This window comes from Chenopodium album, chromosome 8 (assembly GCF_948465745.1).
Source record: "Chenopodium album chromosome 8, dcCheAlbu1.1, whole genome shotgun sequence".
In the NCBI taxonomy this organism is placed as follows: domain Eukaryota; kingdom Viridiplantae; phylum Streptophyta; class Magnoliopsida; order Caryophyllales; family Amaranthaceae; genus Chenopodium; species Chenopodium album.
In genome coordinates this window covers 21,293,319-21,311,410 of record NC_137841.1, presented here as the reverse complement: position 1 = coordinate 21,311,410, position 18,092 = coordinate 21,293,319, and the positions used below count along the sequence as shown (strand labels likewise).

The 18,092-nt window shown below is 36.9% G+C and overlaps 1 protein-coding gene across 1 annotated transcript; it reads left to right on the top strand.

Annotated features, from left to right (window-relative positions):
* Positions 1-6,635: 6,635 nt before the first annotated feature.
* Positions 6,636-7,046, top strand: LOC145642811 (uncharacterized). The gene has a single exon (XM_081693977.1). The coding sequence runs from the start codon at positions 6,636-6,638 to the stop codon at positions 7,044-7,046; it is 411 nt and encodes a 136-aa protein (XP_081550103.1).
* The last annotated feature ends 11,046 nt before the right edge of the window (positions 7,047-18,092 follow it).

Below are 18,092 nucleotides of genomic sequence, written 5' to 3'. Positions count from 1 at the left end.
ATCTCCCTCGGGGGCTGACTAGGAGCAGCCTCCTCACCCTTCGAAACTGATTTCACCGATTCAAGAATAGAGAACTGAAGATCATTGTCCATGTCATCCCTCACCTCCCTAAAGGCCGATGTTACCTCCTCACTTTTTTGCCTCTTGAATGATTCGGAAAAAGATGAAGAAATAGAAATGACTTGAGGGCGTTTGTTCTTGCCTCTCATTTGGATATCACCATCGATATCCACCCCAAATTCCCTTGCCATGTCGGGATCAGAAATAGCTTTTGAGACAAACTTGTTGCCCCCCTTTTCATCTTTGCGCGAAATAGAAAAACCACCTTTTTCGGACCATCTGTGAAGCCGTTTTAGCCTCTTCCTTTCGACCCATTCAGAGTCGGATTCACTGTACCTAATTGAATCTCCATCACAAGAATGAGGATAATGCCCAATTGCCTCCCTTATCCTCTTTTTGTCATTAGCACTATCATCATAATTAAAAAGATCAGTAAAATTAAAAGAGCTTAGGTGAGATACCGGAGTATTAGGAGGATCAAACTCCGTAAGAGGGAGATTTGGAAGCCCTCCCAAGTCTGATGGAGATAGGCGAAGAAAAGGAGGAGTTGTGATTCTTGCGGTACGGTGAATAGTTTGAATCTCTTCCCTTCGCGCACTTCGAATGCCCAAAGATAAAATCGTAATAGCCTCCATTATGCACGCATACTCTTCATCCGGGAGTTGTTCAACCCCCTTAAACCTTCGGGTTGCCATGATCGAAGCCCCCTCAAACCATTGTTGCAAACTAGTTCCGAGTGGCAGCTCCAAACCCCTATTATTTCCTATTAGATCACCGACTCTAACAGTTGAGTCCCTTGCGAGCTCCATCGGTGTAGCCACCCACTCGAAGATTCCGAGTGTATGAAACAAGGTCCCGGGACCACCCCCCTGCCTAGCCGTGTTTTGAGCCGTAGAAGATTCACCAACTTCGTACCTTGAGCCCGCAAACAAGCGCCTTGCCGCGGGTGGAAAGAAACCCGCAGCACGGTCCCCTCCAATTCTAGTAGCAACCGGCCTTATTAGGCTTGGCCATCCACCCCTTATACCCATTTCCTCAACTTGTGGGGTTTGCTCACTAAATGCAGCAAGAGATCGCGCTACTCCCAAATTGGCATTATTAGTATTAGGGTTTAAAACTCCTTCACGAGCAAATTCCGCATACGGATCCCCCCTCAGCCCTAAGCGTCTGCCAGGAGAGAGTTCAAGGTCCGGGGAGACCTGCTCCATATCCATCGCCACCATCTCCGTGTTGTCGTTTGACAACTCCTCTTCCCCGGTGTGGAATTGCTCTTTTTCATCACTTTCTTGAGAGGACAGTGGATCATCATATTGGTGCCCCTCGTCAAAACCCATATCTTCTCTAGGCATTCTCCGGTAAAACGGAGAATCTACTGGGATTTCGAATTGACGGAGATCCACCCCCGAGTTCCTAAACCGATACCAATCCGGAAGTCCACGTATGAAGTTCGTGTAGAATGGATACTCAGCTGGCTCATACAACACTTTGATTCCATCTTCTTCCACCTCGTCTAATCTTCGCCTTACTCTTCTTCTCGCTACTACCGAGTGAAGCTTGCACCTATATGTCGAGTGACCTGCGCACCCACAAGACTTGCAGAATTTATATATGCCTTCGTACCTTAAATACACCCAAATCACCCTGTTTCCTTCAAGGGGAATAAAACACCCCGGAATGAGAGGGATAGAGAGATCGATCAGCATTCGTGCTCTTAGTTCAGCGTGAGCAGGAAGACCATCACCCTCATGGTCTAGTTCTTCGATGTACCCTACATGCCTAAATATTTGTCTTGCCCAACTTTCAGTGAGGTAGGCTAATGGTAGCCCGTACACTCGCACCCATACCATCGTGAGTGTGAAACTCATATATTGGGGTGCCAAATCAACTTGGTACCTGCGAAAAATAATAATTCTCCCATCGAATATTGCTGTACTTGCTCGTACAAGACTTTCTTAGTCCCTACTACTCGTGCATTCGAATAAGAAATACGGACCAGATCTGTGGACCCTTATCTCCCCCCTCATTATCCAACGAGAATTCACTATGTGCTGCACATAGTGTTCCGAAGGGGGACGTGGTCCAATAAATAACCCAATAACACTTGAGTTAAAATTAATAGTGACATTGTTTATGCTAAAATCAGCAGGGGTGGGAATGAGGGGTCCCCCCCTTAGATCTCGAATGTGGCGTTCCTCCTGGTCATTTGGAGGATTACCTTCATTACTCATATTGTTTAACAAGGAGAATAACCCAGAAAAAGAAAGAGAAATAAAGAAGAGAGAGTAGAATAAGCGCAGATTTAGAGGGAAGAAGAGAAAGAGACAAGGGAAAGAAGAATATAGTAGTTGAGAGACGATGAGTTATAGATCTGAAATGCTTAGCATTTATAGATAAACTTCAAGTTCTTGGGGGATTAATCAGAAATGCGCATGGGGAGCAAGCCCACTGCAGAATTTAATCTATAATTCAATAGCCGCCTATTGCTATAAATGGCTTCACCGATAAAAAGAGAGTAACTGCTCAAATTGTATTGGTTGTGAAAACCGAAGCGCCTCTCAACAATGTTGGGGGATACCACAACTGGAAAAGGCTAACTCCTTTTATGGGAGACGAGGAGGGATTTTAATGCAGTGATTAATCACCTTGATAACAGAAAAAGATATTTAGAAACCTATAGACATAAGCAAACGATTGCTATCCCTTCACTGTAATGAAGATTATGAAGTAAATTTGGATAAAGTCAAGCATGCAGGAACCTCTTGAGCAGCAGATAGAACCCTAGCTGATGAACTAGGAAAACTCACTTTCTAGTGAGAGATGCTCCCAATTTTGAATTATCTTGGACAAGGCCGTCCTAAACAGTCTAGGGGCCCTGTGCTAGATTTATAAATTATGCCCTACAATATTTTATTCTAATCTTATATTCACTCTATGTACACGGTAATTTTTTAGATTAAGGTATAATTAATATGTTGAAAAAAATATTTAAAAAAAGTGATTGATCCCCCTTCCCTTATACTCCCTCCGTATCGGTTTATGTGCGACAATTGAAAATATATTTGAGATGTAAAATATTCATTGTTGCAGGTAAACCGATACGGAGGAAGTATAATAAAGATAAATTATTACCAAATTGTGACAAATAAAATAAAAATATTGTATGTATAATATGGACGATGTGACAAAACACCATTGAATTTTATACAAAGATAATTATAGATTTGTATACCCATAGAAACATATGAAGGAAGAAGTTATTTTAATTTTTAGATGGGAGATGTTAAAGTAATTCATGTACGAAAAAAATATTGAGAGATGATCCAAAACATTTAATACTGCGGGGATTTGAACCATGTCTTTCTTAAAAAAAATGTGATGCTATTACCACCGGGCTATAACAAATATATTTCATTTTACCTAGAGAAATTCACACGTAATATATAAACCTGATTGGGGCCATCGGAATCAGGGGCTCTGTGCGGTGGGGTTGTTTGCACAGCCTCATCACCGGCCCTGATCTTGGAGTATCTTTAATAATAAGATATTTGCACTAGTAGAAAAAAGCAAAAAGGCATCGGTTCAAAACCCCCCCTAACCCATCGGTTTTGAACCGCTGAATATGTAAGGGATGCCAATTCCTCCAACATATGCCACCGGTTCAAAATCGGAGGGAAAAAGAGCTTTTGGCACCGATTAACCGGTGGCATTAATTATTTATGCCACAGGTTAACTGGTGCAAAAAACTCTTCCTGGGTTTTTTTGGGTTTTTGCAATTATTAACCGGTGCCATTTTATGTATTTTTTTCCTGTTTTGCTACAATAAATTTTTTTAAAAAAAACTGTAATTCCAACAATAATAACCTGTTTTCCTGCCTTTATAATTAATATTAAAAAAATAGTTATAATTATAATTATTATTATAATTACCAATAATAATATTATTGTTAATAATTAAAATAAGAATAATTTCAAAATTGTAATAAAAACAACAATACATATATAGATATAAATATTCCCAAATGCAATACTATACAATAAACAAAAAGTTTTATATATATATATATATATATATATATATATATATATATATATATATATATATATACACACACACAAACAATACTAAGTAATTAATGAATAATAATATAATTAAAAAGTTAACAAAACATAAATTCACAATAAAAGTGACATTTACATGTTAAAGGTGATAAAAGACGCCAATATTCCTATGATTCATAATCATCTTAAAATTGGTAAACCTGTTACTCACACTGAATTTTATGATTTAGAGATTGTGTCAGTGCTTGTGGTTTGAAGGACATTAGGCATGTGGGGTGTACTTACACTTGGAATAATAAGCAGGAAGGGGATAATAGAGTTTACTCAAGAATTGATAGAGTGATGGGTAATGATGATTGGTTTGTGACTTGTTCTGAAGCTTATGTTCATTATCTTCCTGAGATGTTCTTTGATCACTGTCCTGGTTCGATTTACTTAGATAATCAAATAGCTACTGGCAAGAGGTCTTTTAAATTTCTTGATATGTGGACTTCTCATGCTGCTTATCCTGAATTTGTGAGAGCTGCCTGGAATGATGATGTCACAGGGGCTGAGATGTTCAAAGTTGTGAGTAAATTGAAGAATTTGAAGAAGAAGTTAAAGAATTTTCATAAGAATGAGTTCTCTGATATTGAAGTTCAGTTTGCTAAGAGTAAGCAGAATCTGGAAATAGCTTAATTGGCTGTTCAAGATGATATTCAGAATATGGAGTTAAGAGAGGTTGAGAGGCAGAAGTTAGATGATTTCTCTCAGATTAGGGATTGCTATTTCTCTATGCTATCTTAGAAGGCAAAGATTAACTGGCTCAAAGTTGGAGATGAAAATACTAAGTATTTTCATAACGGTATTAAATTGAAGAAATACAGGAAAAGAGTGATTGTAGTGAAGGATATGGATAATTCTTGGTGTGATTCTTCTAATAAGATCTCTGAAGCTTTTCTTTCCTATTATAAGATGCTGCTTGGTTCTGATTCTGGGGATAGACCGAGTGTGCATTCTGATGTGGTTAGGAGTGGTTATATTCTGAATGAGTCTCAAGCTCAGATGTTGGAAGCTCCTTTCACTAGAACTGATGTCAAGAGGGCTATGTTCTCTATTCCTGGCAATAAGTCTCCTGGTCCTAATGGGTACAATAGTACTTTTTTCAAGAAATCTTAGGGCATTATTGGTGACCAGATTATTGATGTTATCTTGCAATTCTTTGAGAATGGGAAGCTGTTGAAGGAGGTAAATGTTACTGTCCTTACTTTGATCCCTAAAGTTGATTCTCCTAATTCTGTCACTGATTTTAGACCCATTGCATGTTGCAATGTTATCTATAAGTGTATCACTAAGATGATTTGTAGTAGGTTGAAGTTAGTTCTTCCTGATATTGTGTCTCAGAATCAAACTGGGTTTGTAGAAGGTAGACAGATTATTCAGAATATCAGTATTATTCAGGATCTGGTGGCTAGATATGGAAGAAAGAGCTCTCCTAGTGCTTGTCTTTTGAAGGTTGACATTAGGAAGGCTTATGATTCAGTGAATTGGGATTTTTTAGAAGAGATGCTGGGGGCTTTAAACTTCCCTAAAAAGCTGATTAGCTTGATTATGGTTTGTGTTAGAACTCCCTCTTTCACCCTAAGTATTAATGGTAGTTTGTGTGGTTTTTTCAAGGGTAAGAGAGGTTTGAGACAGGGAGATCCTATGTCTCCTCTTCTTTTTGTGATCTGTATGGAGTATCTCTCTAGGCTTCTTAAGATTGTGGGAGAGCAGCCTCAGTTTCAGTTTCACCCTAGGTGTAAAGGTTTAGCTCTGAACCATTTGGTGTTTGCTGATGATTTAGTCATCTTCAGTAAAGGAGAAGATGCTTCAGTTGGGCTTATTCTTAGAGCTCTTGCTACTTTTGCAGCTTCTTCTGGCTTAGTTGCTAATGATGGGGAGTCTAATATTTATTTTTGCAACACTGATTATACTGTCAAGGAGAATATTATTCAGAGTTCTAGCTTCAAGGAAGGAAAGTTGCCTTTCAAGTACCTTAGGGTAAATGTTAATAATAAAAAGCTTTCTAAGGATGATTGTCAATCTTTGATTGACAAAATCACTAATAGAATTAGAAGTTGGGGTGCAAAACTCTCTCTTATGTTGGGAGAGCCCAGCTTGTTAATTCTGTCTTGCTCTCTTTACACATCTACTGGGCTATTATATTTGTCATTCCAAAAACTCTTTTGGATGGAGTTGCTGCTATTTGCAGGAATTACCTTTGGGATGGAAAGCCTGTTTATTCCAGAGCTCCTCCTATTGCTTGGGATATAGTATGTAGAAGCAAGAAGCAAGGGGGTTTAGGAATACATGATTGTCATGCTTGGAATGTTGCTGCTATTGGCAAGAATATCTGGAATATAGCTCAGAAACAGGATAGTCTCTGGCTTAGATAGGTTAATGGGCTTTATTTGAAGGGCAAAACTTGGAAGAAATTCCAGTGCCCTCAGAATGCTAGCTGGAATAGGAAGTATGTTTGGAAAATAAAGGATATCATGAAGACTGGGTATAGTGGTGATAGATGGGTGGCTGATGCTAAAGGCTACTCTATTGCTAGTGGTTATAAATGGTTGAAGCTTCAATATGCAGATGTGGATTGGAGTAGTTGGGTCTGGAATAGGTTGAATATTCCCAGACATCGTTTCATCTGTTGGATGATTATGTGGAAGAAAATCAGAGTTAGAGCTCACCTTGCTAAGATTGGGGTAATCACTAATGATAAATGCCCTTTATGTGAAAACAGTGCTGAAACTATTGAGCATCTTTTTTTCAACTGTCAATATACTAGAAAGTGTTGCATTGAGCTTCAGTCAAGAATTGGTCAGAATATTAGCTTCTCTTCTTTGGAAGATTGCAATCAGAAGCTGTTGGATATTAAGGGCAAGTTTCAGAGACAAGTGTTTTAGAGTTGCTATGCAGGGCTCTTGTATTGCATCTGGTGTCAAAGGAATAAGGCAGTCTGGGATAAGAGCATTATGAAGCCTGAGAAGCTGATTCAGAACTTATATAGAGACATTTATCATAGAATTACTCAAGTAATGCCTGCTAAAACAAGCAGAAAGAAAATTGAGTGGTTCAATGCCTTGTATTGGTTGTAGTTGGGGTGCTTTGCCTGTTTGCTGGGTGTATGGGGTGTGGTGTTCCTGCTTTTTTCTCTTGTTTTATTGGCCTTAGGGTCTGTAATGTTGTTTGGTGTCGAGCTATTAATATAATTTTTTACCTTTTTCAAAAAAAAAAAGACGCCAATATGTCTCGAACTTCATTAAGTTCCTTGCTTGTTAATGGACCATCCTTTTGTGCCTTGAAAAACTTGAATTACATAAAAATGATGTTAAACATTATTTATTTTCTAATTCTTTCACATAACATTTCATTATTATCAGGTCTTAGGTGTCTAAGGCTTGAAATCACATCAAAATAGCATTTTACTAAGTTTTAAGACGTATTTTTACAAAATGACCCAAATATGGCCTATATGACTTCTATTTAGCCCATTTTCTACCTTTCTTATCAAATGAACTATTTATTTCTCATAACATGTTAATGTTACCTAGTTTTAGGTGTCTAAGGCTTAAAATTGAATCAAAAGAGCATTTTACCAAAAAGGCCCCAATATGGCCTACATGCATGACTTCTATTTAGCCCATTTTCTACATTTTCTATCAAATAATCTATTTATTTCTCATAACATGTCAATATTATATAGTTTAAGGTTTTTAAGGTTTGAAATCTCATCAAAAGAGCATTTTAACAATGGCCCAAATATGGCCTATATGACTTCTATTTAGCCCATTTTCTACCTTTCTTATCAAATGAACTATTTGTTTCTCATATAATGTCAATGTTACCTAGTTTTAAATGTCTAAGGCTTAAAATTGAATAAAAAAAGAATTTTACCAAAAATGGCCCCAATATGGCCTACATGCATGACTTCTATTTAGCCCATTTTCTACAATTTTTATTAAATGATCTATTTCTTTCTCATAACATGTCAATATTATCTAGTTTTAGGTGTCTAAGGTTTGAAATCACATCAAAAGAGCATATTAACAAAAAGTGGCCCAAATATAGCCTATATGACTTCTATTTCGCCCATTTTCTATATTTCTTATCAAATGAACTACTTATTTCTCATAACATGTTAATATTATCTAGTTTTAGGTGTTTAAGGCTTGAAATCATATCAAAAGAGCATTTCATTAAGTTTTAGGACTTACCTCATCAAGTTGTTGACTGTCCGTACAATGAGTCACTATGTCAAGCATGAATATCATAACATACAAGCCACAATCAAGTCCATTTTCTTGTTGAGCGTACTAGCATATGATGAACAAATCACATGAGTGAAACATGAATAGCTAATTAGCAAATATTTAACAATGTTTTTTTAAGATAATCACAATATCGTTTAAATTACCATCAGCGATTTCCATGTTGGACCTTGAGGAGCACGACAATGTAGCCTCTTCATAACACTGTAGTAAAGTACATTCAAATTTGATTAGTCGTCTTACTATTAAATTAGTTAGCATTAATCATCACTAGGTAGCTATATATATTTACTTTTCCAATATAGCCTTCACGAGCCACTTCTCCGATGATCGAGCTGAATCAAGGTGATAGATTATGTTATTGGAATTACAAATCACCATGAGGGTCCAATACTCCCTACATAAGTTCACAATAGACAAACAAATCAATATTTAGGAGTCAACAGGCCAAACGATTGAATTTGACATGGTTAGACATACTCTTTATAACATGGGGCGAATATGGACTTGTCTCCCGCACGTAGTGATTCCCCGAGAGGTCCAACATAATACAACATGTCACGGTAGTTGCCTAAGATTCTAGGAGTGGATATGTGCTCGAGGCATAACCACCCAACTTTGCAAGGAGAATCAGTGTCAGTTAAGTGCTCCTATAGTGCTCTGCGTGCATGAACATTGAATAATTAATCAATTGAAGGATAATCACCATTAATTTGAATAACATTGATTAAGTGGCATTGAATTACCTCATGAATGTTTGAATGAGGGAAATGTTAAGCATTGCACCACGTAGAAATTCCTTTACATCTTCTTTGTTAATCCATGCAACTATATTCTCATCATAGTGGAACATTGCCTTAGGAAGTGCAACTTCAATGGGATCGACCAAGTGACAAGCACGATTGTGAAGAAAGGTCAAATTAACATAGAGCGATTGAAGTACAATGTCTTCAACGAGTAAAGTAGGTTGCATGGGTGAACCTCTCGAAGAGTTGAACTTCGACGCTTTTTCACTTTTGGATCGTTGTTCACTCATCTTCTTAGCTTGTTAGGTTGATAAATGCTTTTAGGCTTCTCCACCCTCATTTTCGTTGAAGTTTGGCTTCTATGCAAAATCTGAAACTTCAACGACTGAGTGAGTTAATAGAAATGTGATGGGAAATTCTCAATGGTGCTCTTAAGGTTTTTTTTTCTCAATGGTAAACACTAAAAAAACAAATTATCAATGGTAATCTGTAATTTGTAAAACTAATTCAGTGGGGAACATTAGTTAAGCATTTTAAGGGAAATATTAACTATGGTTAATGTTTTAAAAGGGGGAAAAGGAAAAATTTCTAAAATACCCCTATTTTCTTTATGTAAAAAAAAAAAAAAAAAAAAAAAAAAAACCACTCATTTCTTCTCCCATCCCCGACCAAGCACTGTATACACCCACGACTACGACGACAACGTCATTTTTCGCGGCGCCCACCACGCACCATCATCATCATTTTATCATCAATCAAATACTAAATACCCACCATCATCAAACATCATCATCATTTTCAGCATTAACAACACAGTGTTAGATAATTATAAAGAGCCCTAGGTTTTGACGAAGATTGAATTGGGCTACGAATTTTCTATTCAACAAATCGGGTTAATTTTATAGGCGTATCTTGACTACGACGGCCAGATTTCAGTGTTAAATCATTGAAAACCGCCATTGAAGGTGATTGAAGGTTTTTTTTAGGGTTTTCTCCCTCTTTGAGTTTTGTTGGTGGTGTAGTTTTATTTGGGTGAGTTTCCATAGTAAAAATGTGACGGATTTTCGAAGAGAGAGATTTTGGGAAGGAGAGGGTCACCGGGGAAATCCGATGAGAGAGAATCGGGGGAAGGAGAGGGAATCGGGGAAGGTGATATGAGGAAATTGGGAAAGGAGATGGTCGCCAGCGCCAGGGTAAGGGAGGGAGAGCGTGGCCGGCCACCGTTGGCAGGGGAGGGGGGCTGGCAGTGGGTTGGGGTTCGGGTGGCTTTTTTTTTTAATTCTTTATTTAATTAATAGGGTTATATTAGAAATTATGACTTTAGTTAACTAGGGTTAAGCTAATAATTATGGATTTATATCATTAATGTTACCACTGAAATAGTTTTACAAATTATAGATTACCATTGATAATTTGTTTTGTTAGTGTTTACCATTGAGAAAAAAAGAAACCTTAAGAGCACCATTTAGAATTTCCCAAAAAATTAAAAAGTGCAGATGCCAACGCCCCTGCAGCCAAGGCAGGAGCTGCCGAGGCCGACGCAGCCTCGGCATTGGAGATAGGGGCCGGGGAGTCGTGAGTGACTGCTATTTTAGGTTTTTTTTTAAGTGGTGCAGCTAGAGAGTGCCTAACGGTTATTTAAAACAAAAAAATAAAAATAAATAAATTACCTCTTTGATCAACATTACCCACGCACGTAGCCAAGCCACAAAGCTACCTAGAGCTTGCCAAAGCTTTGTTATCTCAACGTCCTCTATGGGCACCGGTAGTGGGATGTCTTCGAACCCCGCAATCACTAAATTGATCCCAACCGAGTAATGATGTGACCTCCCCATTTCACCGGTGGTCTCTTGTGCACTACCATACGCCACCAAATGCAATTCTCCGCTATTTGATAGCCCCGGGCCTAGAAGTGCACACCGGGTGTCTTCCTACACTAGTAAAAAAAAGAAGTTATCAAAAGAGGTCTTTTCCTACACTATCTATAATATAATGAAATTCATTACGCTAGAACCAAACAAATCCCTTATAAATCTTGATATTCATGCGGTGTTGGATTATCAAGCTCCCTCGAGTCCGCATGTGTAGGAGTAGCAACTTGCAATAGTTCATCAATAATGCCACCTCAGATCTCACGTAACTCAATATTTTAAAACTTGTAATAGATTTGAAACTACCTCATGTAGCACATCATCTCCATGTATATATCTCATCTCCTCCATGTCTATCACCTTCTCCTTGTCCTTGTAGGTGACTACATGAGTCGACCGGTGTAGTCGTGGGGAACGACAAGCTCGGTAAGTTCATTTGCTTCGCCCAAGCATTGAATTCACCTACTATCTCATTGCGTACTTGTTCCTTAATTGATGTCAACTTGGCATCTAAGTCATCCGGTGAGTTAACACATGCTCGAGATCGACCCGATTTTGTGTATTCTGGACCCATCACCTTTTCTCATCTTAGCAATGACCCTCCCGAACCTACTACTCATCCTGGATGGTAGGGATTTCCTAAAGCCAAGGTGAAAGGGTCTTTCTCCACACTTGGGACCAATTTTCCCTCTACAGGTTCTTCAGTGTACTCAAGCTATAGCAAAAGGAAAAAGGATGTCAATAATATAGTTAATGTTTTGTATAGTGATAATTTTGCAAAAGGTTCTTAAAATTCAACAGTTCATAGGTAACTTACAAGTTTATCTGCCATATTTTTGGTTTACAGACCCTTGATGACCCATTTTTCGGTTTCCTTATCAAACGTATGGAGAGAACAAATGAAATCACCTGCACGACTCACCAAAGTAGTGACCGTGGAATTAGAGGGTTCTTTCGATGGCACTAGAAGCAATTTGGGGTATACACCCATTTCGATCCACGTTCCCCTCCATTCACCAAATGTCTTAGCCCCCATACGACGGGTGTACTCCTTTTGCAATGCATTTTTTGTATTTTACTATCGAAGGTTCCTACATAAAAACAAATTTTAGTATCATTACTTCAAAAAGAGTCAAGCTATCATTCAATTGGCATCAGATTTACCCAAACTTACAACTGCTTTCTCTTGACTTCTTTGAATAACGAAATTTTCCCAGTCATCTTTTGACACGCTGTGCCATTTTTGCTACAGGAGAAGGTCATCCTCAACAACTTTGTCATTTCCACTTTCATTACCCTTTCCCTTACAAGATTTCTTCTTCTTTGGTTTCTTCTTCTTATAGATCCATCCATTAGTTAAGATGGTCTTAAAGCCTCTGGATCTTTCCGCTATTAAAGATTCAAACACCCTTCTCTTGTCGACATCATTAGGAATAGTAAACAACTTCTACAAGCACAATTACAAACCGATTATTAGTTTCTATTTACAAACAACCGTAAGGTGAAGGTTTTTATAATTGTCTAAATGTGCCAACAAAACACTTACCCTTATATCATCCCAAGAGGTTTGAATCAAACCTGGACGTACTTGTCGCCATTTAAGTGTAATGGGGATTTTGCGCACACACATGCCAACTTGATTAGCATATTATTGACGCTATTTGCCCGCAGGTTGGCCTCTGTTGTCATACTCCATGACCATGGGACCGGTAGGTTTCTTAAAACTTGTCGTTGGACCCCTACCCTTTCTCTTAGCTGGTGCCTTTACCCCCCCTCCACCACCTGTGTTGTTTTGACCTTGTGCTTGGCTTTGAGTTTCAGGAGTCGGGTTCTCACCAACAATCTCACAAACTGTATTTTTATTAGGCGGTGCACGTTCAGCTGAAATTTCAAATTCTTTAAGCCTACGCTCAAACTCATCTTGAGCCTGATCCTCTTGCTCACCCAAATCAACCTCCTTGTTCACTTTATAAGGCTTATCCTCGTCCTCGTCCCCATAGTCATTATCATCATCATCATCCTCAATATCCTCTACACAATGAAGATCATGATCGTCCTCCATGAGATATAAACACCAGTCAATACAAACATAAAACAATATTAGTGATAGTAAAGTAGAATCTCATTTATGCCATTTTCGCCTACTTACGATCCTATAACCTTGTATTTACATGCAAATGAATACTCTTATGAAATTTCAAACATCAAACATGTTAAATATAATGAATATGAGTTGTTAAAATGATTAAATGTTAGTTTATACACAAAACAAAGGACTTAGGTTAAGTAGAAGCTCATTAATGCCATATTCACCTACTTATGGTCCTATAACCTTATATGTGCATGGAAATGAGTACACAAAGGGCCTGTTCTCATTGACTGAACTCAGCTGAACTGAACTGAACTGAACTGAGCTGAACTGAACTGAATTGAACTGAAATGAATATTTTATAAGAGAAGGAAATTAGGAGATGAACTGAACTAATATGAACTGAACTGAAAATAAACGTATGAGAACAAGCCCTTAGGCAATTTCAAACAATAAACATTTTAAGTATAATGAATATGAGTTCTTAAAATGATTAAATGTTAGTTTATACACAAAACAAAGGATTTGGGTTAAGTAGAAGCTCATTTAAGCCATTTTCACCTGCTTATGGTCCTATAACCTTGTATTTGCATGAAAATGAGTACACTTAGGCAATTTTAAAATACAAACATGTTAAATATAATGAATATGAGTTGTTAGAATGATTAAATGTTAGTTTATATACTTCCTCCGTTTCAATTTACTTGACCTATAGTCCCATGGCACACAATTTAACAAGTTAATTAAAGAAGACAAATGATATTTTAATACAAAAAAAATGAAACCACCTATAAAAGGGATAAATTGGGGTTTCATGACATTAATTTTTTTTTTGTATTTAGCTTATGTTTATCTTCTTTAATCTCTTCCTTAAATTGCGTACCAAAGGGCTATAGGTCAAGTAAATAGAAACGGAGGAAGTACAAAACAAAAGATTTGGGTCAAGTACAAGCTCATTTATGTCATTTTTGCCTACTTATGCTCCTATATACATGATAACTATATTAAATATACTCTTAAACCATTACTAACATTCAATTATTGTACCTCAATCTAAAATTCCTTCGTTGTAGTCTGATCGCATATAACCTGCTTGGTCGTTTATGTCATTTGGTACAACAAGTCTAGGAACAGTGAAGGGTGCAAAATCATCAAATGCATCATATTCTTCCTCATCCTCAACATCTTTAATGCCTAGGATTCTTCTTTTTGCCAGCAAGCACAATAGACCATTTTTAAATCAACTGGGTCAGTTACGTAGAACACTTGCTTAGCTTGCGATGCAAGGATGAATGGTTTTGCACTATCATTCAAGTGGCCAAGATCTATAAGAGTAAAGTCATCATATTTGACGTTACACTTGATATTATCAACCCACTTACACTTGAAAAGAGCAACCATGAAGTTACAATAATCAAGCTCCCATATTTCTTATATTCGACCGTAGTATGATAACTTTGCATCCACATGTGATTTATCATTAGCACTTGCAAACTCCCTTGACGATGCCACAAGCGTTAAACCACTATTTTGGGTGGAGGAAGATTTCAAATCCCGACCCTTAGTCCAAAAAGTGTACACATTGATGTCATATCCCTCAAATGAACGAACATCATCCCTAGGATCGTATGCAATCCACCGTACTGTATCGGTCAAATCAGTATCATCTAATCGACCCATTACTCGATCACAAAACCAATTGACAAACCTCTTATTATGCAACTGCATCAGTACCCTTTCACCTTTCATTGGAAATTCATCACGCAAACTAGCCATGTGCTCGTCTAAATATGGGTGAACATATGTAACATGGTGCAACACATAAAGGTGTGCTTGTTAGAACTGATCTCGGTTAGGTGACATTCGTTTCGACCCAATTGTGCCATGACCATCAAGTCTCCCTTCATGTCGAGAATTAGGAAGACCAATAGGTTCAGCAACGGCTATATAGTTGGCCACAAAGTTACCAATCTCCTCACCCACAGTCCGAGTGAGCCTGGTTCCTTACTTTATTTTGCAATTTACCCATGCGTCTTTCAAAAGGATAGCACCACCTCATGAACACTAGATCGCACAACTTAATCTCACGCACCAAATGAAGAATCAGATGAACCATTATGTCAAAAATTGAGGGTGGGAAATACATCTCAAATTTGCACAAAGTCATAACCACATTCGCTTGTAAAGCATCTAATGTACAAGGATCAAGCACTTTGTTTCATATTGTATTGAAAAACGAACAAAGGCTTGTAATCACTTCCCTCACGTGCTTCGGTAATATACCACAGATTGCAATCGGTAGGAATACTTGCATCATAATGTGACAATCATGGGATTTCATACTTGTTAGCTTCAATTTTTCATTCAAGGATACACATATTTTCATGTTATATATGTACCCTGATGGAACCTTAATGCCGTACAAACATGCACAAAACATACGTCTCTCTACCCTTGACAATGTATAGCAAGCCGGAGGTAAATAATTCTTTTCATCCTTCCATTTACCCTCAACTTTCTTCTTTGACGCATCTGTGGCCTTTCCCTTTCCCTTGCTCTTCTCCTTCCCTTTTTTTTCGAAACATTTTCATTTTCTTTTCCTGGTTCCTTTCCCTTTCTAACCTTTTCCTGAGCCCACAAATCTGGACAAATCCCCATCTCTTGCAAATCTAATCGTGCACCCTTTCCATCATTTGTTTTGCCTTGAATATTCATTAGCGTTCCAAAAGAGCATCACACACATTCTTCTCTATATGCATCACATCAAGATAGTGCCTAAAGTCATGTCCTTTCCAGTACGAAAGCTTCCAAAAGATTTATTCTTTCTTAAACAGAGCAGCTGAGACCGCAATTTTTCTGATTTTCCAAACACCGTTCGTATACCCTTAACCCGAGATTAAACCTCATCACCAGTCAATGGTATAGGCGCAGTCTCCTCTTCCACAGTCCCATTAAAAGCCTTTTTCTGCCTGTGGTACGGGTGATCACGCCTAAGGAACCTTCAAGTCCACAAGTAGACATCTTTGCGAGAATTCTTAAGGTATATGTTTGATGTGTCATCAATACATATGGGACATGCTTTTTTTCCTATGACCTTGTACCCACACAAGTTGCCATATGTAGGGAATTAATTCATGGTCCAGATAAGGGTTGCACGCAATGTGAACATCTCGTTCTTATGAGCATCAAAAACGGAAACCCCTTTGTCCCACATCTTTCTCAAATCGTCAATAACATTAGTAGAAAAAACGCTATTTGTAACTAACAAAAACGGGCTTTTAGTAACCAACATTGGCCGTTACAAGTACTGGGTTACAAATAGTCCTGTCAGTTGTAACGAACATTGTCCGTTACAAGGTACCTATTTGTAACTAACAATTCAATTGTTAGTTACAAATATTTATGTATTTGTAACGGATATTTAATATGTTTGTTATAAACAGGTAAATATTAGTCACCCACAATTGATATGTCAGTTACAAATAGGTACCTAGTTGTAACGGACATGTCAATTATTGGTTACAAATGCTCATTTTCGATATTAAAAAAAATACCTAGCAAATGCTAGGTCGATGTTATTATTATTATTATTATTATTATTATTATTATTATTATTATTATTATTATTATTATTATTATTATTATTATTATTATTATTATTATTATTATTATTATTATTATTATTATTATTATTATTATTATTATTATTATTATTATTATTATTATTATTATTATTATTATTATTATTATTATTATTATTATTATTGATCCATAATTAAGGGCACCAATTCAATATAAAAAAAAGATAAAAATAAATAGGTGAATATTCAGGGGAATAATAATCCTTTCAATTGATATAAACTAAATTATATTCTACCTCATTACATCATTTCATTGCAACAGATTATGCAAAAAAAATGGTCTAAAAAGTGTCGATATAGCTCCCATCATAATTTGTCATGTTGGGCTGAGTATAACCTTCACAAATGTTGTCAAACTCCTTTCCCTGTGCAAACACATCAAAAAATGAGAATTCTAAATTAAATCAAAAGGGTAATTTATACATTATATTTATCTAAGTTAGCGCGCAATTGCGGTCTAAATAATCTCAAATTACAAATTTATAAATTCAAAATAAAAACAATAAAAAATCTCAAGTTACTAATGTTCAACCGTAAGCATTTAGCAAGAGTCAATGATAATTAAGGACTTTAATTTTTCTAGATTACGGAAAAAAAAAATTAAAATTAACCAAACTCACATAAATCAATGGATACCACAACACATAGTGTTAGATCAGTCGCCTTATATCTTCGAGATAACAAACTTTCGAGATTTTATAATATTAAATCTTCTTCGCCTCACAAAACGATCACGATATCCATACATAGCGGCAAAATAACTTCTGGAAGAGTTTCTTATCATATTGTATAAGTTATACCTACGTGTTTCAACAATTGAACTTCATGAATGTTAAAAGCATTTGCTTGTGTTCTAATTTACAATCGTCAAAAATTTTAAATCTGAAATATATACAAGCTTCAAAAGTACAAGTAACAAACTTTAATGTTCAATTTAGTTGTAGATTGAAAGAGGTAATAATTCAATTCTTCACAAAAGTTCACTAATTTCAGACATTGTTAAACAAATTAGCATCCGACCCAACCCCATGAAACTCCTCAAACAATCAAATAATTTGACAAAGCGATTAAGGAGAAACAGATTATGTGATAAAAATGAAAAAAAAAGGATTAATTAGAAAATCGTACCTGGAAATTAGAGAAATGTGAAATGAGCAGAAATTCAAGGTTGAGCGAATAGAGAGATAAGATTTAATAGTGAAAAGGGGAGAACGAAGAGATTGGAGGAGGAGAGAGAATACAGTTCAGAAAGAAAATAAGGGGGAGGGTGCCGTTGTAGGTAGTTAGGGTTATGAGAGTAATGGGCTTTGGGCCGTTATAAGAGTAGATTAAAT

Excerpts from the sequence above, each read along its gene's own strand:
- LOC145642811 (XM_081693977.1), top strand. The coding sequence starts at position 6,636 with ATGAAGACTGGGTATAGTGGTGATAGATGGGTGGCTGATGCTAAAGGC.